We start from the raw sequence: 25643 nt of genomic DNA on the forward strand, positions 1-25643 counted from the left end.
TTTACTGATATTTTACGATAGAGCTAAATATATTAATTAAAAATTTCAAACATTTTACTTGATTTTATCAAGATTTTGATCGAGAGTGATGTACAATGATTTTCTAAGTTCTATATAATAATTAATAATTATTTAGTAAATACAATCTTTATTTATTTTTTTTTATTAATAATTATTTTTAATAAGATAAAAGTTAAAAATATCTTTTAAAATTTTTCTAAACATGATAGTCAATTGTTTATTGTATTTTTTTTTTTTTATTTTTTATCATAACTTCTCACTAAATTGTTAACAATATTAATTTTTTCTTTACTTTTAAAGGTATGAATATATTAAGCATTCTGTTTTTTATTAAAACTTATCTAAATATAGAAGAACTTTGTTCTCTAAACTATCGATAATAACGATTTAAGATTAAAATTAAAGGCAGTCTGTATGAAAAACGAACAAAAAACGTAAAAAACAAAAGTTTTCTTTGTGGAAATTCAAAGCGCGCGCTTCTCATGGCTAAAAGTTATTTAAAAATTTGGCATACGTTTAAGTCGTCTGTATTTACAATACATTCATTGCTTTAGTTTAGTATTTCTTTACGTTTAATGAGAGAATTTCGCTAAATTTCTTCTAAAAAAAAATTAATGAAAAAGTCTTTATTCGAGTTGCAGTACGAATTATTGCTGTAAAAGATCATCTTCAGCCTTAGGAATGTCGAAAATTTCGGCAAAGAGGGGCGGCAATCTCGCAACGGTCCAATGTTGCGTTCGGAACCAATCCAAGTGCGTCGAATGACGATACCCAAGAGATCGCAATTCTTGGATTTTCGCTTCGAGAGCGGGCAACGTTTGGAGCGCCGCCGATGCTGCATTTGGACGAGATCGAATAATTTGTACACGAAGTGCTTCGGCGATTCGTTCGCGTGCCCGAACAATGGTCTTTTGGTCTTGTGTGCCCGCACGATCTGACGACATGAGTACGAGAGCGGTATAAAGTCCTATTTCCGTGTCACTTAGAGCACACGCATTCAAGCCATTTGTGAAGGATATCAAATCGTTGACAAAATCGACCTACAAAAATTCGAATGAATCAAAAATTGTGACAAATTTCGATGAAATAAGAGCTCAGACACTTACGTCATACATTATTTCCAGCTGTTGTCGCGTCAAATAGGTGCCATCATCGAACGTTAATGATGTGTCGGTGGTTGTTTTTGCGATGTGACTTAACCATAGTTCAAAAAACCCTAATTTAATTAATATTAATTGATCATCTTGTGTGAAATCACAAAAACCAGGTACACGTTTTGCAAATTCTACAATCTTCTGTACGTCTGGCGTCATGTGTTGTGCAAATTGTTGCCACAAAAAGATTTTTTGCTCTTCCAATGCTTCTGTAACGGATGTAGCAACCTGAAAAAAATAAAAAATTCGTTAAATTTTTTTTTAATTTTCATCAATTTTTTTTTTAATTTTTCATCAAATTTTTTTTTTAATTTTTATCAAAAAATATTTTTCTTTTTATTTTTCATCAAAAATTTTTTTTTAATTTTAACATCAAAAAATTTTTTTTTAATTTTATATCAAATTATTTTTTTAATTTTTCATCAAAAAAAAATTTTTTTAACTTCATGAACCAAGAAATTTTTTTTTTATTTTTCATCAAAATTTTTTTTTTAATTTTTACTTCAAAAAATTTTTTTTTAACTTCATGAATCAAAAAAATTTTTTTTTTATTTTTCATCAAAATTTTCTCATATTTTTTCATCAAAATTTAAAAAATTTTTCATAAAAACTCGAAAATTTGTACTTACATTATTATCTTCCGTGTTTTCACTAACCGGCATTGTGATTGGATATCGCGTCAGTGTCCTTATGTGTTCGTCAGTGTACGTGCAAAAGGCATGATGAGCCTGCGAAACGCACAAAATGACATCGTAAACGGACAATTCGTGATCTGCGGCGCTCACGACGAAATTTGTGCTCGTCGTCGTCGTCGTCGATGATGGCGAAAGAACTTCGGGCGGCGAATTTGCAACACTTGGACACATTTGGGGCGTATTTGGTTCACTGCCTGAGCCAACTTTTTCCGACAACTCCTCTGCGAATGCGGGACTCGATGCGGCGAGATTTGACGTCGTGCAAGATTTTGAGTTATTGTTACTACTTTTGCTACTTATTGTTGTGTTTGACGTCGTACTAATTACATTTGCGTTTATTTCGCGTGTACGTTTAGGAACTCTGCCATAGCGTACAGCTAAAAAGAAAGAAGAAGGTTAGAATGATGATGACTCTTCATCTAAGTAGGAACAATGTTTAATGGAAAAAAAGTAGAAAACAAAGGAAGATGCATTACTCGAGATAAAATTGCACTTATTTTCTCATGCATACACCCAATGAATGCAACACGGCATTTTCTCCTCTTTCTTTCTTCTTCTACGTGCACGAAGCGAACGACATTGTTGTTGGAGGTAAATACATGCCGCGGAAGAAAAAGATACAATTGAACTGCATGACTGCACATTATAAATTTATTCAGTCGCGCTATTATTTTTAGGCGAATGTAATAGAGAAGACATTACATTATAACAATATGCCTGAGGAAAGTTGATTAACTGTTTTGTTTCATGTTTAAAATGGAGATTTTTTTTAACAATTTTCATTCAGGTAAGAATTTAAATTATTAAAAATAATTTTCTTGAATTATAATTTTCAAAAATTTCTCTTGTAAATTGAAATTTTGATGAAATGGGCAATGAATGGGCAGAAAATGGGCAAAATTGCCCTTTTTAGATTAAATTTTGATATGAATGACAAGAAATATTTAAACTATCTATGTTAATCTTAAATTATCCTTAATTGACCTTTTAAAAAAATTTTCTTGAGAAAAGGGCAATATAAGGGCAAAATACATTTTTTAAGCCCAAAATATTTACATTTGCCCATTATAATCAAAAATTTAAGATAAATTAATAAAGTTTAAGAAATGAAAGTTTTTTTAGTTTAAATTTTGGAAAATTTCGAGCTTTTGACAAAATGGGCAAGAAATGGGCAAATTTCATTTTTTGAAGAAAAAAACATTTGAAATTGCCCTTTTTAGTTTAAAATATTGACAAAATTAGAAATTAATGGGAAAACTTTAATTTTTTGGCTTGAATTCTCTTTTATGATTGAAATTTTCAAAATTGGGCAAGAGAAGGGCAAAACTTCTTTCTTGTGCCCATTTTGAAAAATGAATATTTTAAACAAGAAAAATTCTCTTTTGAATAAGAAATTCTCAAAAATTTGTCTTTGAAACTCAAACTATAACAAGATGGGCAAGAGAAGGGCAAAACTTCTTTGTTGTGCCCAAATTTGACAAAAAATTTGAAAAATGAATATTTTAAATAAGAAAAAATACTTTTTTGAGTTAGAAATTCTTAAAATTTTTCTTTAGAGCTCAAATTATGACAAAATGGGCAATGAAAGGGCAAAATTCAAAACTAAACAAACTTCAAAATCGTACCATCCTCATCATCGTGCAACACAATTCGCATAAAGAAGATAGACTGCCTGCCCATTTTAATGCATTTCTCTCTCGTTGCTCTTTTTTCCTTATTATACAATTACCGTTTTCTTTTATCTTTGCATCCATTTCTCAATTACATTTATATTCCTCCTCCACACACACGTTCCGTTATATCATTTCACGTTATTGTTGTTGTTGTTGTTATTGTAGATCTTTTGCAGTTCATTATTTATCTATCAAACATAAATGTCTGTTTATGTTTTTTCTTTTCGTTTCTTTTTCTTCGTTCCATAGCCAACAATGCAACAAAACAAACACACGAGACGACGAAAGTCTGCGCGATAAGTAGACACGAAGAGCGAGAGCAAGAGAGACCGAGGAATAATAGAGTGAAAAATTGCATTATGCGTTTTTTTTTCTTTCTTTTACTTTTTCTTGTTTTTGTTGTTGTTGTAAGTATGAGGAAGTGCGAGTTAAACATGCGATCCAATTGTTTTTGTTGTTCGCATAAATTTTCGCAACAACAACTTTCTTGTCGTCGTAGGAGACGCACTTCTGGGTGTGAATTTACCTTCGAGATACTGCAAATCGGAGATTCGAATGAGGGAACCTTTCGGCGGATGACAAATATTCGTCATTGCTGCTTTCTCTTGGCGCACAACGATTCCCGGAGTCAAATTTTGCTGGTTTAATTGCATTTTTTGAACATTTTTGTCACATTTTAATTGCAAAAATTTCACTTTTTTCCTATTTTTGGTCCGTTTTTTCGTTCTGTGATTGAATTTTTAATTATTTTCAGTCCTTTTTGGTAAATTTAAATTTTTTTTTTGCAAAATTTCGATGCAACGACGCGGTGTGCAACTCATGCTTCGATTGAGTAGTAACTGTTTTTATTTTTGTTGTTATAAAATAATAAATGAAAAAGTGATTATAATGTTCAAATAGTTGTTTGTTGTTGTGTCTGTGTTAGACAACGAACGAACGCTGTTGACTTTCTGTCTGTATTTGTGCATGTTGGCGAGTTTTTGCCGTTAATTTCATAGATTTTACTTCCACGTTCGTGTTTTGAAAGGATTTTCTCCGAAAAAAAAAACAAGGCAACTCCATCAAAAATAAAAACTACTCAAAACTCGTATAAAATTCAAATGAAGCAAGAACAAAATTTTTTTATCGAAAGAGGTGAATAACCGTTTTTAATACTTTTTTTCGTTATTCAATTCACATGTACTTGCACACAAACACAAAAATATGTAAAATAAATAAAATTGTGTACTCTATTAGCAGGGACGGAAGTGGCTTTTGAGGCATTTTCACGTTGCGAATTATGCGAAATCCATCTCTGATGTCGCCGTGAGAGCGACAAAACAAATCAGCATTAAACATTCAAATAAATGCACAATCAAGCCAAAGAGAGTAACACATGAAGTACGGTGCAAAAGAGGGAATGTAATGGAAAATTTTGTACTTACAATCTCTGCTCATTCCAACAGCCAAACATTTTTTAAAACGACAATATTGACACCGGTTCCGATTCAAGCGAATAACTAAACATTTACCGTCGCGCAGGCAACGATACTCGATTTGTTTCTGGATGCTGCGTCGAAAGAAGCCTTTGCAACCTTCGCAGGATGTTACGCCTGAAATGAGATACAAAAAATATTTTTTTTTTTACTTAATTTTATTTTTAATTTTTTTTTTATAAAAATTGTTAAAATTTTAATTTTTTTTAAATTTATTTAAATTTTATTGAAAAAAAATTTTATTAATATTTTTTGATTTTTTACTTTGAAATTTTTTTATTATGGTAATTTTGTAAATTTAATCAATTTTATTATTAAATTCTTATTTTTTTTTTTAGATTATTATTATTTTTTTTAGAAAATTTAATTTAATTTTTTTTTTATTTAATATAATTTTATTCTGAACTTTAATTTTTTTTTTAATTTAATTTTTTTATTTCACTTTTTTCAAGATTTTTCAATTTTTCTGAATATCAAATTTTTTTAAGATTTTAAATTTTTAAATTTTTTTTTTTTTTAATTTTTCAATTTTTTATTTTTTTTATTTTAAATTTTTATTTTTTTTTAGGTAAAATTTTTTTAATTTTAATTTTTATTTATTTTAATTTAAATTATTTTTATTTTTTTTAGAAAATTTAATTTATTTTTTTTTTTAAATTCAATAATTTTTTATGTTGAATATTTTTTTTTATTTATTCTGAACTTTAATTTTAGAATCATTAAATTATTTTAATTTTTATTTGTTTTTAATTTTATTTTTTTTTTCACTTTTTTTAAGAAAATTTAATTTTTTTATATTTTTTATTTAAATTTTTTTTCCCTAATTTATTTTTTTGTCAATTTTATTCTTCAATTTTTTTTTAAATTTTAATTCTATTTTTTTTTAGATATTCGAAGTTTTAATGAAAAATGGAAAAAACTCACCGTAATGATATCCTGATGCCTTATCGCCACAAACTTTACAAGGAACAGCTGATTTGTTCGAGATACCATTCGTGTTGGAGTCTGCTGTAGCGGCGACCAAAGATTGCGTTTCTGCAAAACAAAAGAAGAAAAATTGTCAAAGAAACCTTTCAAGTTATGGACGGCGAGTTATGGCAATGTTCGAAATGCGAAAGAAAGTCACGTCACGTCAATTGACGGTTTGTGTGGTTGGCTTGCAACATCATTTATGTGCACATTTACGACGTGCAGAAAAGTAAACTTGCAAGTAAAAGAAGTGATATTGAAAGGTTTATTCACCTTTTCTCTTCCTACTATCTCTTTTGCTTGTTTTCAATACAAAAAAAAAACAAAAAAAAATAATAATAACAACAAAAGTAATTACGAGAAAAGAATTTCTAAATTTCTAACGTTTTTCTTGCCTCGAGATAATTCGAGAGGTCAATTAAGTGAACTTTCAAAGAAATAATTTATGACTGAATGTCGATAAATCTTTGAATTCCTGTAAAATTGCATGCATTTGTTCGTAATCCAAATTAGAACGTTTGAGCATTTATTTGATCAAGAACCGTAATAATAATGTTGGCAATCGCATACAAGACGCCACACACAAAACGTAACAGAAATGCCAATAAATCAAAGAATAACAGAACCACAACTTTTTAATAAATAAATTACTTTATTAAAACACAAATCACGTGCAACAACGAGAGTACCCTCAACGAATTGTAATGATGATACAATGTTTGTTTGGTGTTCTGATTGATTTTTCTGTGCGAAAATAAGTTTTTGTCTGTCTGTAAAGTAATTTTAACAATTTTTTTTAAACGAATTTTTAAAATTTTTTATGAAATTTTTTACTGAAGATTTTCAAAAAATTTTTTGAAAATAAATTTTTAATTTTCTTTAAAAAAATTATTTTTTTTTATTTTTTAATTTTTTTAATTTTTTTTTTATTTAAAATAATTTTTCAACAAGAAATTTATTTTTTTTTTTATTTTTTCATTCAAAAAAAAAAAAAAATTAATTTTCTTCAAGAAATTTATTTTTTTAAAGATTAGAGATAATATTTTATTTTTTCTAAAAAATTTTTTAAATTAATAAATAAAAAAATTTTCTTAAAAATAGATTTTTTTAAGAAATTCTTATTAAAAATTTTTTTTTAAACTTTTAATTTTTAATTCATATTTTTTCATTTAAAAAAAATTAAAAATTTTTAATATATTTAATAAATAATATTTTATTTTTTTTATGAAAAAAAATAAAATTTAAAAAAAAATTTTTGCAAAAAAAAAATTAAAAATTCAATAAACAGTTTGAAAATTTTTGAATCGAAAATTTCTGAAGAATTGAGTTTTATATTAACAAAAACAAAAAAAAAGAAAAAGATTAATAAATTTTTAAACAATTTTTCAAATTTTCTGACATTTTTAGTTCAAATTTATTTTTGTTCAGTAAATTTAAACAAAAAGCGATCTCATCTTGTCAATTCTTGTTAAAATTCTTTCTCGATTATTTATTTATTTATGATCCAGATCTATCTATCTGTCCCCGTGATCGACGTGCGTGCATTTCTCGTCATTTAAAAAAACTTTTTCGAAAAAATTTGCATGATTAGATACAAAAACAGTACAGAACAAAACAAAACCAAAATGAAAAATTAGAATAACGGATTGTTTGCTCGACATTGGTATCCGGAAACAATTTCTTTTTACTTCTTCTTCATTTTTTTCCTTCTCTTTTCGCTCTCTATAGGTATCTATCTCTGGCTTTGTTGCAATATTTATTTTAATCGCACTGCGATCAATCAATGCACATAAATAACTTCGAAAGCAACTGTTGACAACAGTATTTTTTTTTCGTTTTTTTTGTTATTTTATTTTATTTTTATTATTATCAAGATGTTAAAATCTCTCAATTCAGAGGTCATTGAACAGCATTTACTACTCTATATCGTGTTTGCTGCTGCCGTGTGTTGTTATGCTTATAAAGTAAGAGTTAGAGTACGGGTTTTTCGTTCTTCTCGTGTTGTTCTTCTTGTTTGCTGCTGTTTAACAAACATTTATAATAACAACAACAAAAAACTCACACACGGCGCGCAATGATAGACACGACGACGAAGCGCGACATATATTGATAGATAGTTTCAGGTAACTTTTTGTACATTAGGGGTGATGGTTTTTTGGATTTTTCGTGCGAAATTATGAAAAAAGTGTTCTATTGAAAGATTTTTCATCAAAAAATGCGATGCGAAAGACAATTTTTCATTTTAGGACCCTATTGAGACTCTTTAGGGGTCTTAAACTCAAAATTTGGCTTAAATCTTGAGTTATAAGACTCCATAGAGGTCAAAAATTTTCATTTTTAAAATATTGGAGTAAGTTATTAACTTTTATATTAGTTTAAATGAAAAATTTTGACCTCTATGGAGTCTTAATAGGGTCTCAATAGGGTCCTAAAATGAAAAATTGTATTTTGCATCGCATTTTTAGAAGAAGTTAACTTTCTGTAGAAGACTTTTGATAATAATTTTTCACGAAAAATCCAAAAAATTATTTTCCATCACCCCTAATGAGCAAAATCGATGTTTTTAATTTCCACACAACACGTCAGAAAGCTAATAAGCCGCGATGATGATGCGAATGTAGCAAAGTTCTTCTTTTCCATTTCGTTCTTCTTCCTTATTTTGTGATGTAGCATTAGAATATTTTTGAATAAATAATTTTAATTTATGGTAAACACGTCGTTGTCGTCTCTCAACGATTGAATTCAAGTGTTAGAAAAAAAATCTCATTTTTCGGATGTCATTGACCTTCATCTCACGACAAACATACCTAAAGTTTTTGCCGGCGGTTTTGGGGATTTTATCGACGACGCACCGTATTCTGGAAAGGATCCCGCTGAATTTCCCGAATTTGTATCACATGTGCTACTCGATTGACTAAAGTCAACTTTTTCCTCGAAGAAGTTCAAGTTGAATTCGGCATCGGCTCCGAAATTCACTTCCACGGGAATTATTTCTTCGTCGTCATTGTCACTCACGAGGCTAGTTGAAACTTTTCTCGGCACTACATTCGATTCGATTTGGTGAAATGTGTTCATATTGCCATAATTTTTTTGTTGGCTTTAATTTTTTTCGGGGGTATTTTATCTACCAGTCAACCCCATTATTTTTTTTTTGACGAAAAAAATTTCACAAAAATCACTTCCGCGTTCCTTTTCGCGCGCGCTTAAGGAATATTTTTTTTTTTCGCTTAACAATAATAATAATAATAACAACAAAGAAGAAGTTAAAGACGTTAATAATTCACAGCATTATTTTCTTCTTTACTCGTCCAGCGCACATCTTCTACTATTGCCTAATGCAGAACATGAGCGAAAGACCATAGAAAGATTGTTTGTCTTCGCTGTTGTTGTGTGTCTGTGTATTTGTTCACGTCGTTGCCTCTGTGGTTGTCTCTGTGTGTGCGTAACCCTTTTTGATCGTCAACCTTTCTTCTTGAATTTTTTTCAATTTTATTTTTCGCACGACGATTTTTTCTTTTTGCATAAAAACCGAAGAAAAGAAGCAAATAATCACCTTTGGAAGGTCCAAAAGATCATGACAGCTGAAAGAAAGCAACTTTTCCATTCTCTTTCTTCGTGAGCCCTATGGGCAAAAAACGGGTCAAATTGATCCCTTAAGAGATTAGGTTTACCCCTCAGGAGTCAATCTGATCGCTTAAGATGATCAACTGATCCCTTAAGATGATCAACTGATCCCTTAAGATGATCAACTGATCCCTTTTCGAGTTCAAGAGATCAATATGAACCCTTAAGAGGTCAATTTCATCTCTTCAAGGCGTTAAATTGACCTCTTAAGGGTTCATATTGATCTCTTGAACTCGAAAAGGGATCAGGTTGATCTCTTAAGGGATCAGGTTGATCTCTTAAAAGATCAAATTGACTCCTGAGGGGTCAACCTGATCCCTTAATGGATCAATTTGAATCGTTTTTTGCCCATAGAGCGACGTACGAGCAACGACACGACACACCTCAATAACAAACACGTAGTAATGACCTATACAACATTCTGATCCATTCTCGCATATCAAAGGCATATCTTTCTCGTCTCATGAGCATCGCAGCATACGACACACACCACCTTTATGATGTAATAAGCCAGTTCTCGTACAACAGTTCCGCATTCAATTCATGATACTAACGTTTGATAATATTTTAATGGTACTTTTCTTCTTTCTGCTTCTTCTTTCTCCGTCTTTCTCGTTCTCGCTTCTCGTCTTCGTCTCTTGCGTTATGCTGTTGCATGAAATTTCGCAAATGAAATTATTTCTTTTAATGAATGGAGAAGAAAGAGCAGCAAACAAGGACGTAACAGCGTACTTCCCTCGTACTTCTCTCGGGGGGCAATGACCGCCACAGATTAGTGTATAAATAAAAATAAATATTGTAAAAACGAGTAAAAAAAAGAAGATTTGTACAACATCTTTCTCTTCTTTGGGTTCTTGTCTTATTATTACATACACGCGATGCACGGCAAGGTATGAGAAACTTCTTTTCTTTTACCTTTTTTTCTGTGTTCTTTCTTTTTCGTATCGCATTACATGCGTGTGTGTAGTAAAAGTGTATTCAAATGCATAAAATACGCTTCGTAATATACGCAACCTTCAAAAATTCATAAAATTTCATAAATGAAATATTTTTCGTGAATACGAAGGTGCGTTGAAATTGAGGCAAATGCAATGAGCGAAAATGTTTCAAATTTGATCTTTAAAAAAATTTACGAAAATTATTATTTTTTTTTAATTTTTAAAATTTTTTAAGTGATATGATATGAAGAGAAAAAATTTCTTTAGAAAATTATTAAAAATTTTTAATATTTTTTTATAATTTTTTTTTCTTGATCAAAGAAAAAAGATTAAAAAAATATTTTTGAAAATTATTAAAAATTATTCTTGAATTTTTAAAATTTTTTCTTTAAATCTAATTTAAAAAAATGAGAAAAAAAATTAAATTTAAAAAAAATATAATAAATTTTTAAAACTGAAAAAAATCAAGGTAATAATTTTCAAAATATTTGCTTTTATCAAAAAAAATTAAATTCAAGAATATTTTTTTTAATTTTCAAAAGAGTTTTTTTAAATAATGAACTCAAAATTAAAAAATTAAAATTTTGACAATTTAGATTAAAATTTTATCGAAATGTCAATTTAAAAAAAGTCCGTTAAAAGTTTGAAACTTATTTTGTTTCTTCGAATTTTTTTTTTGAATATTGACTTCTTCAATAGAAAAAATGTGGTATAAATAGCAAAATCTCAACTTTCAAATTTTTAACGGTCATTTTTTGAACTGACATTTACAATTTTTTTTATTTAAATCAATTCAAAATTATATAATATTTAGCTTTTGAGCTCATTTTTCAAAAATTTCAAAGAAAATTTTTTTTTTCTTCTTTCTGACATTTTTTGATGATTTCATTAAATTTTTTGTTCGATTTTATGATTTTTTTTCACTTTCTTCAAACATCATGAACTAAATTTCATCAACTTTTAACTTTTTTTCGCACAGATTCACGAATGAGAACTTACCATCTGTTGCTGTTGAAAGAGCAAGCGCCTCATTGGAGTCCGTGCTGTTCAAAATGATTGTTCCATTGCTGCTTGTGCCCTCCAAACTGCTGGCTTGCGATTCATTTCCGTCATGTATTGTGATGTTTATCATAAGGTTAAATCTGAAACGAGAAAAAATCAACTAGTCGTCTCCATGGCACGTGTAAACAAACCGAAAAATGCTATTTAGGTCAATAACACAAGATGAAAATTAATGTCTAAGTCCCCCTCTTCGTTCTTCTATACGTTATCCTACTTTTCGTACACGCAGCATCGACGTAGATTTACATGAAGGAAAAAGAGGGAACGGGAAATTTCGTCAGAAAATTACTCCGTGCTACAAACGTGAGATGAAAACCTTGACCCAAATTTCTGTTTTGGCTGCAATATTCAAGGTTTGAGCCGAAAAATACGACAAAACGCGTTCGTAGTAGCAAAATTATTTGAAAATTAGGTCATTTTACGCAAAAAAAATGCATTTTGTTATCGCAAACGCACGCAGCATGTCCCGTTCTCCGTGTGTGTAGTAGAATCAAGGAAGAAGAGCGTACGGAACACGATCGATAATAAAAAAGTGCAAGAACTGCAAGGTTAGGGATTTCGAGGAATTTCTTACCTGTTTAGGTCATCAGAGCTTGGATACTCCATTGGAAGCCCCGCGGGGCCTGTTTGCGCGAATCAACCTAACAGACATTTGTTTTTATCCGTCGTCAAATAGATTAGTTTGTAACTCGACTCCGACATGATTTCCTTTAAATTTACGTAACAACAGCTTTTTCCGAGAATTAAACAATTTTTTTTTTGAGCAAGTTGAGTTTTATCACAAGAAATTCACATTAAACTTAATTTTTTTTAAATATTTTCTTTTAGCAAGGAAATTTTTTTTAACACAATATTTTGAAAAAATCACAGAGCTTTTAATATTTAATACTCGATATTTTTCATTTAATTAGGTACATTCACAACTTTTCTTGTATTTTTTATTATTTTTTGTAGATTTTATTTTTTCTTAAATATTTATTTATTTATTGCTAAAAAAACTTTGCATTTCAGGATATCTCTTCAATGAAATTGGTGGGCTGAGACTGAAAAAGTTTTTTTGCTCCCGTTCCAGCGAACGTTAAATTGAGAGATATTACGCGCACAAGGACGATATCGCACGCAAGTAGTACAATGAACGCGCGGAGGAAAATTTTCTCTTTCATGCTGTGTTTACCTGTGGAAACCTTGAACGTACAATCTGTGTGCGGAAAAGTATGATGCGGAAGAGAAAAGTTTGTTGACATAATAATGGATTTTCTCTCTCTCGATTTCCGTGAGTTTTGCTCTCTCTCTTTATTTGCGGAAAGTTGTGTTTTGTATCCTGATTCACGATGGGATGAAATTTGAAAATTTGGGACAAAATTTTAAAAATTCAAAATATTGAAACTGAAGACGATTTTTGAGCAAAAAAAATGAAATTTTAGAAGATTTTGAGGAAAAAAGTGAAACTTTAATTTTTAGGCTCGAGCTATTGATTGAATTTGACTTCATCTTTTATACAACTTAGTAACATGTTTTTTATGAATTTTTTTTGCTAACATCTTTAAATGGCTCCTGTACATCGGAAACGCAAAATTTTGAAAAAGTCCAAAACAAAAGTTGTTTCTAATGCCAAAACCTTCAATTTGAGCTGGAGAACCGTGATCTACAAAAGTTGAAAAAATTTTGAAAAATCGGTATGTGAGCCCTCATAATAAGAGGATTTTGACTTAAATTTTTTTTCATCAATTTTTTTTGCTAACATCTTTAAATGGCTCCTGTACATCGAAAACGCAAAATTTAAAAAAGGTCCAAAACAAAAGTTGTTTCTAATGTCAAAACCTTCAAAAGTTACCTTAAATTTGAAAAATCGGTATGTGAGCCCTCATAATAAGAGGATTTTGACTTAAACTTTTTTCATCAATTTTTTTTTACTAACATCTTTAAATGGCTCCTGTACATCGAAAACGCAAAATTCAGAAAAAGTCCAAAACAAAAGTTGTTTCTAATGCCAAAACCTTCAATTTAAGCTGGAGAACCGTGATCTACAAAAGTTGAAAAAATTTTGAAAAATCGGTATGTGAGCCCTCATAATAAGAGGATTTTGACTTAAATTTTTTTTCATCAATTTTTTTTGCTAACATCTTTAAATGGCTCCTGTACATCGAAAACGCAAAATTCAGAAAAAGTCCAAAACAAAAGTTGTTTCTAATGCCAAAACCTTCAATTTGAGCTGGAGAACCGTGATCTACAAAAGTTGAAAAAATTTTGAAAAATCGGTATGTGAGCCCTCATAATAAGAGGATTTTGGCAGAAATTTTTTTTTTTTGCAGAACCATCCAAAATAATTTTTCAACCTAATTTTGAAAATTTTTATAGCTGGAAGTCCTTTCTCACAAAATTTTTGATAACATTTGCTTCATAACGCATTTTCTTATTAAAACTAAATATCGTTATGAGGCCTGTAAATATTTAATAATTTGACAAAAATTTCATTTTAAATTTTTTTATCTCTGAAGTTTGAAATATCTTCAAAGTTTCCTCCTCAGATAAAAATTTAAAAAAAAATTCAACAAAAATCTTCATATTTTGTGATTTTGTTACATTTTGACGTAATTGACATTTTACGATAATTCAATTAAATACAACATGATAAGGGAAAAAACCGCAGACAGAACAAAATTAGATCAAATTTTGTGGTTTTTAAGTAACATTTATGTACGTTTTGGTATATCAATCATAAATAATTCGGATAAGTACTTTGGTTAACTTTTTTTTTGCATTTTAATCTCTTGGCAATGGATGATATTGCGTCAATTGCGGAATAAGTTCGTTCGCCAATTCCTGAGATGCGGCAACAAGACATCGACGAGACATCAAATCCAAAGCGCCTCCTGATGGATCCAAAGAAACGCCTCCTGCTTCACGAACAATGAGCTCTCCAGCTGCCATATCCCACGCATGTAACCCGAACTCGAAGTAACAATCTGCTCCGCCGAGAGCAACCATGCAAATGTTCAAGGCAGCGGCGCCCAAACAACGAATTCTAAAAAAAAATTTTTTTTTATGAAAATTTTTAAGAATTGATGAAAAAATATTTTTACCCATTGGCGATTCTCGTCAATTTATTCAAATTTTCCATGACAACAACCATTTTTTGTTCATCGCGAGACGTTCCTGTCTCCGTGCAAATGAGAGCATCAGCTAATGACGTCACAGAAGAAACATGAATTTCCTTTCCATTCAAAAAAGCTCCTTTTCCGCGACGTGCGGTGAACTTTTGATTCAACACAGGATTATAAACGATCCCAATTTCCGTCACTTTATCAACGAGTAACGCAATCGAGACGCAAGAATGCGGAAATCCATGCACGAAATTCATTGTTCCATCGACCGGGTCAATTATCCAGGTTGGAGCATCCGTGAGTTCAGCAGCTTTTCCTTCGCTGGTCTCTTCTTCGCCAATAAATTTATGCGATGGAAATTTCGCTGTGATGCCATCCATTAAATGTTTCTCAACTTGTTGATCCGTTTCGGTAACAAAATCAATGTTTGAGGATTTTGTCACAACTTTGGCTTTTGGAGCGAAAAATCGACTCGAAATTATCTAAAAAAATATTTTTTTTTTGAAAAATTTATTTTAAAAAAATAATTTGTAGAGAAAAACTTACATCTCCAACTTCGTCGACTAATTTCATGACATGTTCGTAACATGCATCAAGGTCTCTATCGGGATCCATGCTTAATGAGCTTCTGATAAGAAAATTATTCGCCGACACTAATTAGATTTGTTGTTTACTTTTTGGATTCTGAGTCGATGGATGCGCCTTATATATGCAATGAGCATGAAAAGCCCAATGCGCTATTGAGAAAATTTTTTTCATGACATTTGAGGTGCCCATGAAGCATTTTTCCTTTCAAAATTTTCATCCGTTGTACTATTTTGAATGATTTTTTCGTTATTTTCTAAAAATTTTAAGAAAAATATTAGACGAAAATTCTTTAAAAATTAAAAAAATATATTTTAAAATTAAATTAAATTGATAAAAAAAATTATTTTTTTTTTAAATTAAAAAAAAAAAAATTTGAAATTAAATCAATTTAATTAAAAAAAAATTATTTTTTAAAATAAAAATAAAATATTTTAAAATCAAATTAAATTAATTAAAAAATTGATTTTTTTTTAGATTAAAAAAATATTTTAAAATTAAATAAAATTAATTAAATTTTTTGAAATTAAAAAAAAAGTTAAAATAAAATATATTAATTTTTTAAAATAAAAAAAAAGTTTTAAAATTAAATTAAATTAAATAGATGATTTTTTTTCATAAAAATTCCATTAATTTAAATTTTTTTGTTAATTTTTACGACTGAAAATGTGAAGTTAATTCATCAAACCGCACAAAAATGTCATTTTCGATCTATTTTTAACTTCCGACAGATGCCATAAAGCTATAATAACGAAGATAATTCCTCGAATCAGGCCGAAAAACATGCTGACACAGTACTTTTCGATGCATTTTATTTTAACCGCACAATGACAACGAGCACACACACACACACATGTTTGCTTACATTTACTCAACTTGAAGCTTTTAACAGCATAACCTTTTTCCACTACAATTATTTCAACTTGACATTTTTCACTTTGCAATTAAAATATACATCATCGTGTGTGTGGGTCGTAAATGTCTCTGTTGCTGCGGCGGCTGTATCTCCTCCTGCAGTTTATTTTATTTTATTTTCCATGTACTTTATTGTTGTTATTTTGCTGAAGATGACTCAAGTGATGCTTGTCAGAGAGTCTGTGTGGATCGTGCAGATGAAAGAAGACACACACACAAGAGATCATATCATTGTCCTTTTAATTAACACAGAATTGCTATTAACTATGTCGTTGATGTTGTCTCGGTGCAATTTTCTCCCCTTTTGAAGCAAACCAGCAGGCAAGGTGTTGTATTAATAACAAGTTAACGACAAAATGGATTTGCACAATTACGGAATTTGTCGCAACTGTCGTCGTCGTGTTTGAAGCGTAATTACAGGGGGCTTTGATGTCGTTTGCTTTAATTTTCGACGGTTTTCATTTTTTTTTCAATTTTCATCAAATATGAAGAACACTTAGATTTTTTTCGCAAAAAAAAAAATTCTCTCATTTTTTCTAATTATAATCAGAGAAGTATCTTGTAATGATTTTTTCTTGTCCAGAAGTACAGATTGGGAGCGTTTAAGCAATTTGTAGAATGAAATGAAGGAAAAACGTTAAAGAATAATTAGAAATTCCCACTTTTGTTGCAATTTTTCTCGTTTTTTTGCTGCATTTTCCACATTTCTTAACATAAATTTTAATTATGTTTCGCTGAAACAAAAAATGTTCATCAAATTAATGACTGCTTTTCATGTTTTTTTACAACAAAAAATGAGAAATTCTTATTTTTTTTTTGAGTCTCTATTGAAACTGAAGATCAAAATGTAATTTTTTATCTACTTGAACTCGAGTTGAACTGCATTTTAGGTAATTTTTAAGAAAAAAAAATATATATTATCGAAAATTGTCTGTCTAAAATAAAGAAATTTATAAAAAATTAGAAAAATTTAATATTAAAAAAACAACTAAAAATTATTTTTTTTTTGTTTAAAAATATTTTTTTAATTTAAATAATAAAAATTCAAATATTTTATTTGAAAATCAAAAAAAAATTTTTTTAAGTTAAAAAAATTTTTAAAAAATTTATAAAATTTTACAAAAAATTAAATAAAATTTTAAAAATTAAAAAAAAAACTGAAAAATCAAAAAATTTAAAAAGTATTTCTAAAAATTTAAAAAAAATTCTTAAATATATTTTTTTTAAATTTATTTTTTTTATTTAAAAAAATTTTCTAAAAATTAAAAAAAAAATCTTTATATATTTTTTTTTAATTTAAATTAATTTTAATTAAATTTTTTACTTAGAAATTTAAATATTTTTTTTTCTAAAAATTAGATAAAAACTTACCAAAAATGCGATCAAGTCAATTTTCATGAAAATTTTCTTGCACAAAAAATTTCTTGTTTGTCCTATTTGATGTTCAGTTCCGTGACTTTCCTCTTGCCTTTTACCTTAGACAACATATTGAAAAGTTCTTTTTTTGTCGTCAACGTTTCATGCTTCACTTCCCATCTCATCTCATCTCAGTGATTGCATGACAGAGCACTAACACAAAAATAAAAATAAAATAAAACTATATGTGTAATAAAATAATCATGGATGCATAAACATTGAAAAAAAAAATTGTTTAAGGGTAGGTAGAAAAGAGAAACGAAACGTGATCTGAAATTTGACAAAAAAAAAAAGAAATCTTCCTTTTCTTTTGCCTATGCTAGATGACTGTCGCAATACCTTCTTTCGTGTCCCTCTTTTTTTCTTATTTTATGGCATTTTTTGGTTGAAAAATCTGAAGAACGAAGAAAAGACATAAGGAATTTTTATTAGTAAGAAAAATATCACGGAATAAACTGTAAATATGTGAAAAATAGAATGCGATGAAAGAATTTTTGTTTGGACAAGTTGCGTATATTTATTTAAGTTAATAGAAATGACAGAGGAATCAATATACGAGATAAGCAAGAAAGACGAAACAGAAAACGAGCGATGTAATGATGATGATCATAGACGACCAGTGTGCTGCTTTCCCTTATCCAATCAAAGATTGCCGTACGTTGATGGAATTTTTGAAAAGTTTTTTTTTTCTTTGACGAAGGAAAGGAAAACATTGGGATCGTATTAAGATGTTGTTAGTGTGAAACCAAATGATGGAAAAAGACCGATGGATATTCGAGTGTGGTAAAAGTAACTCGTCAAACGTTTTTTTTTTGCTTTGATATCTTGATTTTTTCATTCACAAATTGATTTTATGAAGATTTGAGTTTTTTTTACTTTTTCGAAAAGAAAACCACGTGACTTATTTTAATCTTTTAGAAGTAAGTCACGTGGTTTTTTCGAAAAAATATTTTTTTAGCTTTCGAATCTTCATAAAATTATAAAAAAATCAAGATATCAAAGCAAAAATTATTTTTCAAAAACCACGTGATCAATTTTAATGAATTTTGAACCACGTGGTTTCTTGAAAATCGAAATTATAGTAAAATACTTCACACGATTGACCTTGATGACACAACCAATCACGACAATCAAACAAAAAAGTCCATTCACAAAACTTTATCCACTTACTCAAGTATTTATGAAGTTCGTTGAACACGTGTCCTCAATAAAAACTCACACACAAACAAATTTCGAGACATTTTTAACAGAAAAACAACTTCTTGTCACGTGTCTCCATTAAACAAATACAAACACACGAAAAATTTCGGTAATTGGAAAATTTTTCGGACAATTTTCAGTGCAATTTCCGGCATAGCCTGTGTTTTGTCGAGACATAGAACAACAATAATGTTGATCAATTAACTAAAAACAAACAAACAAAAGTAAATTTTTCTATAGCGGCATACAAAAACTTGTTTTGGGCTGTGGGAAAATTAAATATTTTCTACTGTGACACAACGTTAGAGCTCCGAAACAATGAAATTGACTACAACAAACAATGTGGTTGTTTTAAAATTTTTGGATTTAAAAAGTTTTTCGTGTTCGGCAAAATGACTCTCTTCCTCCTTTGCTCAATGTTGACTACAACCATCGGGGTTTTGGACCAAAAACAAAAGTACACGATGAATATTTGAAAAACATTATTAGTCCGAACGAAACAGTAAAACGGGAAATGAGGGAAAAATTGATCGTGTGGAAGTTGCTTGTATGCAATTTAATTGGAATTTTAGTGTGTAAGAGGAAATTGTCTCTTTATTTACTCTCTCTCGACAACACTCGGGCGTTTAAAATGTATTTCCCAAAAAAATTACTGCTGACATCAATTAACAAGTTGGAATTTTGTTTAAACGCTTTTAAATGTTGTTTAGTGGTTTTATCGTTTCATTGTTTGAACTGAATAAAGTACCATGCGTTTCCATCACAAAAATTTGTTGAAGTCTAATTATGAAAAATAATCCGTAAAAATACTTCCGGGTAAGTGCATAAAGTAATTTTGACAGTAAAACTCATGAGAATGAAAAAGAAGAGGCGGAAAAAATAATTTACTCTCATACATCAAGCTTTCAGTATCAAAACTTCAGAAAAAAGGAAAAAATAATGAGAAAATAAAAACAATGCCATTTTTTGTTGCATTCTCACTATTATTTGTTGCAGGATTACAGCACTGAGAGAAACCATCCAGAAGGAGCTCAAGTAACTTTTTTCTTTGCATTTGTTTATTTTTATAACAATTGTCGTTGTTTTTAGACTTTCAAAAGTTTCTCGAGAGATATCTGAGCGCATTTGAAGTTCATAAATTGTTAAAGTCAACCACGTTGAATATCTTTAAACTGCTTGAACTTTTTTCTCTTCGAGAAACTCTTGAAAAGGATTTGCTGCAATACAGATTTTTCTTGTTCACAATAAAAATAATATAAAAACATAATAAATGGTACTTTAATAAATAAACTACCTCTCCTATTGCATCGTCATCATCATAAACAGTGTTGCAATTTAATGAAAGACCTTCCTTTTTATGATGATGACGATGATTATTTTTTTTATTTCTCTTACTTTAAAAAATGCTTTAAAATAATAGTAATACTTAATAATGGAATTGTGGCAAGTTGACTTTTCATTCTTTTTCATAAAAAAATGTGTGCAGACATTTCCTGATTTTATTTTTTTCTTTTCTTTAATGGTTTGACATCATCGTTGCTACTGCCTTTTATTAACAATAAACGAGAATTCAAGAAAAAAAATTGTGAAAAGTGCAGTCAATTATTTTGTCTTCATTTTTATTGAAGAAACATTTTTAAAAGCTATTTTCATTGTTTTCCATTATTTTTATTGTGTTATAAAAAGAAACAAAGAAAAGAAAAAAAATGAAATCATCTCGTCAAATAATAATTATAATTAATAACTTTTGTTCGTTTTTATGTTTCTGTGTCTCCGGAGAGAGATCGTGCCTCACTTACTTAAAAAGTAAAACAATAATCACTCATTTTGCGAATGTGTATGTGTGTAGTTGAAGAGGATGAAAGCTACTTGACGACATGTAACGCACACGCGTTTCGTCAATTTCGCAGAAAAAACACGGAAAATTACACGGAGCGTATAATAAGAAGTTGAAGAACAAAAGAAAATGCGTGTGTGACAAGACAAGCGACAAGATAATGAATCATTCATTAAAGGAAAAGTCATCTATCACTTCATAACATGTGAGTTTGTACGTTATTTGTGAAAAATTTTTGTTTCGTAAAAAAAATTGTGCGAGACGTTTTTTCCAATGTACAATTGGAAAGTTTTCGTGATGAAGGTTAATTAAAAATTAGCACGTGAAAGTTGCATCAAATTTTCAAATACTTCAAAAACGAAGTATCGACCTGAAAAATAGAAAAAAAAATTATTATAATTTTTTAGGATACTTACCTTACTTGATAAAGTTGCGAGACATCAACTTCTTACAGTACACGACACTCGAACAAAGTATTAATTTAAGGTCGCTCAACGCGTTTGTTGAAAGAGACAAATGGGAAATCGTCATCTCATCCCAATCTACCTGACGCGTTCGACTGCGCAAACAAAAGTAAATTAATCTAAAAAACTAAACACAAAACAATGACAACGATAATAAATATTAAAAGTGTGCGAATGTTCAGCAATAATTTATTATCTTACGTCCCCTTTCCATCACTTTGCGGTTTTTTCGGTTGGCGTGTCACGGAACATATTTTAATAATAACGAAACATATTTATTCACTGAAATTCATTAAAATTGCACATTTTTTGGAAATCAGTGACAAAAATGTTAAAAATATTTTAATTGAATTGACTCCGGTTGTCCAAACTCAACAATCAACCACTTGACAATCGATGTCATGCTACTATTTTTATCTTGTTCGTATCTTTTTTTTATCTGAAAAAGAGAAGAATAAAAGAAATGAATCGGTTGCGACAAGAAATGTTCCGCTTGACTTGATGCAGAAATTTATTCGGCATTCTTTTGACACATTTTTTGTGTTGAATAAAGTATTAGTTTCACATGAAATTTTAGGAGATTTTTTGAAACAGAAAAGGATCGTCAAGGGAGATATTATTTTCGGTAAAATGCATTTAAAATTTACGATGACTTTTACTCAATTTTCCATTTTAAGAAGAAATGTTGTGAAAACCAATATCTGTCAAAGTCAAATATGTCGACGAATTGAAAATCAATGCAAGAAACAAACTATTGAAATAAAATATTTTTTTGCTTCATCGTATTTTAACTTTTTGAAAAATTTTTCATTAATTTTCAATTTTTTTAATTTAAAATTTTATTATTTTTAATTTCTTTAATTTTTTAAAAATTTTATTATTTTCCAAATTTTTCATTAAATTTAATTTTTTTTTTTAATTTTTTTTTAAATTTTATTCTATCAAAATTTTTAATTTTTTTCTTTCAATACCTACTTTTAATTTTTTTTTCAAATGTTCTTTAATTTTTAAAATTTTTTAAAAATTTGAATTCTTACCTTAATACGTCATTTAAATCCGTCAAAATCCATACAAGTTACATTTTTTGTCGCAAAACCTCGAAATAACAAAGTTCATTGTCATTTCATTTCGTTGCCATTTGAGCATTTTGTTTTCTTGTCATTTCTGTTATTATTACATAAAATTCCCGTGATTGAATATGACAATGACAGGTTTTCTTTTTCGTTGTTTTTCTCTTGCAGACATCTTATGAATTTTAATGTTTATTACACGGTCTGTGACACAAAATGATATCTCTCCCGTAAAAACAAGGCGTCTCCCCTATTTTGATTTAGATTTTTGTTTTTGTTTACGACTGAATGTTTTGCTGTGTCTTAATTGGCATCCTTCGTCGTCATTGGTCTGTCGCAATAACAATCCATCCTCATTAAGTTCAAAAACATTTCGTGCCATTTAACCGATTAAAAGCGATTGAACGCCAAATCGTAAATTGTTTATTTATTCGCTAAACTCCGTTAGGTACGCGACTCGCATCGCCAAATAAACAACAACAATCACGAAGGACAACTTTTTGATCCCCGTGTCGTTCGGTTGACTCGCTAAATGTTTGCGTAAACAAATGTTGTGCTCCGGCAAAAAGTTTTTAGGCAAATAAACTACTTTCCGGTTTTTCGGATGTGAGCACACACAAATCTTTGATGTGATTAATGGATTAAAAAAGTATAAAATCAACATTTATTTATGATAATTTGTGCTAATGATATTCGAGGGTGTCCAAATAACATACATACATAAAACTAGATGAGGATCCCTCATTAAAATGAATTAAATATCTTGTTTTAGTTTTGTGAGCGAGCGAGAATTCGTCGTTGGAAGTTTTGCATTTGTAATGAACGAGGGTACATTTTAATGCAGTTTAAATATTGTTTTACGTGCAGAAATTGAAATAAAAAGGAAAACCGAGACGATATTTGAGTTTCTCATAATCTTTGTCTGTTTGAATTGGAATAAAGATTCGAATTGAATAAGCGTTTGTAAAATTTTTCGAAAATCCAAATACGTTCTACAAATCAGTTTGAAGAACAAATTTCAGTAAAATAAGTTCTACAAAAAATTTTTAAAACCAAATTTCAGTAAAATAAGTTCTACAAAAAATTTTTAAAACCAAATTTCAGTAAAATAAGTTCTACAAAAAATTTTTAAGATGAATTTTAGTTAAAATAAGTTCCACAAATTTTTTTAAAAGACAAATTTCAATAAAATAAGTTCTACAAAAAATTCGTAAAGACAAAATTCAGTAAAATCAGTTCTATAAAAAATTCGTAAAGACAAATTTCAGTAAAATAAGCTCTACAAAAATTCTTAAAGATTAATTTCAGTCAAAATAAGTTCCACAAACTTTTCAAAGGTCAAATATCGCTCATTTTCAATGTAAAACTATGAATTAAATAAATTTCCTCTTCTTTATTGAAATTTTAAAATGAACATTTTTCCTCGGTCTAATGCATTACATCGCCTCAACTATCCAAAAATGCAACTATTTATGCATTTGAAGTGCAGCAACATCTGCTAAACCAAAAAAACCGCAAGGGATAAAACTCTTAAATTTACCGCCATCATCTCTTGCATGCGTCTCGTTTACTTCCATGTTTCTGCAGAAACTTTATCATGTAGCAAAATTTTAATTTAATGTCAACTTTCCTAACAAGTCTCATGTGTTGATATCTCTCTCTTACATTTTGAGGGCATGAACACACGCAGCAATAATAATAATGGTAGTAATATCTTGTGTTTTTTGGGGGTTAACGCAAGTAGCAATACCATTAGTAGGTCAGTTCATGCGCCACGTTTCAAGTAAAATTTTAATTGGCTCGTATTAAAACGCATTTTGTTTGGGTTTTGGGACAAAAGCCGCAGTATTCAACACAATTAAATTTATGATTTTACGCTAATTAATATGCTCTTTACCAAAGTTTTATTTGAAATGAAAAGAGAGAAGAGAAACGAACGAATTGAAAGCGACCCACAAAAGGGCAATAAAAAATAAATTTAAAAACATTCTTAATTCAATTTTTCCGTATCTTTCTTTCCAACATTTTTCAACGTTTGAAGAAAAATATAAACAAAACTTTTTTTTCTTTTTCGTTTGAATTGAATGGAGCTCAAGTTTTTTCTTCGTGACATAGAAACTGCAATAAAAATAAAATTACAACCGAAGTAGGGCATTTCCTTATGACACCGCAGGGACCGAATTGTGTGTCTCACATGCAATTAATGGCAGCTAGCTCTACATCGATTTGTCCTATTTCAATTTTCAAACTGAAAACTGAAAGCAAAGTCATAAAAGTGGCTTGCCAACAAAAACCGAAAACGATCAAAAAAAAATTCTGTGATTGATTGAAATAATAAAACGTCTGATTGATTTCAAATCCCTTGATTAAATTTTAACTGTAGATGATTCTTCTTCAGATTTTTTATTGTTTCGCTCTATCTCTCCCATCGACATTGTCCAATCTCGAGGGAATCACGGCAAATACTTAAAATTTGTCGTATCTGTCTCAAACATGTGTGAACAAAACCACCGAGTCGTTCCGTTTTCATTTTCTCTCTCTCTGTGATGTTATTTGATTGCCTTTACGTGCATTATGAGAGTTTTTCATCTTTTGAGTTCGTGCTGTAACAAACAAATAACAAAAGTAGAATGAAAAACAAAAAAATTGGTCAGTGATCCAATCAAATGCACTCTCAAAGATATAAAAAAATCCAATTAAAAATAACCGTCGAGATTTTTCTAATTTTTTTTTCCATTGGAATTGTCAACATATTGACATCTAAGTCAATTTTGTTTGTCCTTCAACGTCATTCTGCCCACGATCGAGTAATGGGGAATTGTTTTTATCGTTAAAAGTATGAATTGTAACCCAAATTCATCAAAAAATAAAATTCACGCTAATAATTCAACTTTTGAAAAAAACCACGTGGTTCGAAAATCAAAAAATTGATCAGAAATGCTTTGAAAATAAGTCACGTCGTATAAAAAAAACTTTTGTTTAGTTTTTTTAAACGACGTGATTAATTTTTGAAGCAATCTGATCAATTTTTGATACTCAAATCACATTTTTTCCAAAAACATGGTCACGTGGTTTGAAATTTGAAAAGCGCTTTTATTTAAAAAAAAAATTTCTGAGACTTGTTTACTTTCCCTCACATCTTCGTTCGACATTTATTATCGTGCTTATTGTTCGATTTCGTTACAATCACAATTTCCATTCACCATTTTCACAATTTTCGTGTTTAACACGCAAAAACAATGCATTAGGCCTACGTACAGGGATTCACTGCAATGCACACAAAGATAAATTGTTGCAAAAAAACACATACAAAATTGATGCAAATACACATATATTTACATTTTGATTCGATTTCTATAAAAAAAATATCGAGGGCGTCTGTCGGTTATGTCAGCAAGCGGAAAAAGCCTCGGAAACAAAAACAACTGACGACCTTTTCTC

General features: G+C 29.3%; 2 protein-coding genes across 2 annotated transcripts; both read right to left on the reverse strand.

The window, feature by feature from the left end:
• Positions 1–415: 415 nt before the first annotated feature.
• LOC134831633 (ecdysone-induced protein 78C) lies at positions 416–12268 on the reverse strand. The gene is made up of 7 exons (XM_063845422.1): positions 12186–12268; positions 11549–11691; positions 5943–6053; positions 4968–5135; positions 1805–2247; positions 1128–1403; positions 416–1061 (listed from the first exon to the last, which is right to left on the reverse strand). The coding sequence occupies exons 1-7, from the start codon at positions 12215–12217 to the stop codon at positions 669–671; spliced, it is 1566 nt and encodes a 521-aa protein (XP_063701492.1). The 5' UTR covers positions 12218–12268; the 3' UTR covers positions 416–668.
• A 1961-nt stretch (positions 12269–14229) lies between these two features.
• On the reverse strand, positions 14230–15414 carry LOC134831645 (inositol monophosphatase 1). Its single transcript, XM_063845434.1, has 3 exons — positions 15262–15414; positions 14695–15197; positions 14230–14636 (listed from the first exon to the last, which is right to left on the reverse strand). The coding sequence occupies exons 1-3, from the start codon at positions 15328–15330 to the stop codon at positions 14375–14377; spliced, it is 834 nt and encodes a 277-aa protein (XP_063701504.1). The 5' UTR covers positions 15331–15414; the 3' UTR covers positions 14230–14374.
• Positions 15415–25643: the final 10229 nt, after the last annotated feature.

Source organism: Culicoides brevitarsis, chromosome 2 (assembly GCF_036172545.1).
Source record: "Culicoides brevitarsis isolate CSIRO-B50_1 chromosome 2, AGI_CSIRO_Cbre_v1, whole genome shotgun sequence".
Lineage (NCBI taxonomy): Eukaryota > Metazoa > Arthropoda > Insecta > Diptera > Ceratopogonidae > Culicoides > Culicoides brevitarsis.

What these genes read in the sequence shown, in the direction of transcription:
- LOC134831633 (XM_063845422.1), bottom strand. Translation starts at nt 12,217, where the DNA reads ATGGAGTATCCAAGCTCTGATGACCTAAACAG. An exon ending in GGCATCAGGATATCATTACG is followed by an intron (nt 5,136 to 5,942) that starts GTGAGTTTTTTC and finishes ATCTCATTTCAG; the next exon opens with GCGTAACATCCTGCGAAGGT. An exon ending in TGTTGGAATGAGCAGAGATT is followed by an intron (nt 2,248 to 4,967) that starts GTAAGTACAAAA and finishes CTTTCTTTTTAG; the next exon opens with CTGTACGCTATGGCAGAGTT.
- LOC134831645 (XM_063845434.1), bottom strand. Translation starts at nt 15,330, where the DNA reads ATGGATCCCGATAGAGACCTTGATGCATGTTACGAACATGTCATGAAA. An exon ending in TAGTCGACGAAGTTGGAGAT is followed by an intron (nt 15,198 to 15,261) that starts GTAAGTTTTTCT and finishes ATATTTTTTTAG; the next exon opens with ATAATTTCGAGTCGATTTTT. An exon ending in TTGACGAGAATCGCCAATGG is followed by an intron (nt 14,637 to 14,694) that starts GTAAAAATATTT and finishes ATTTTTTTTTAG; the next exon opens with AATTCGTTGTTTGGGCGCCG.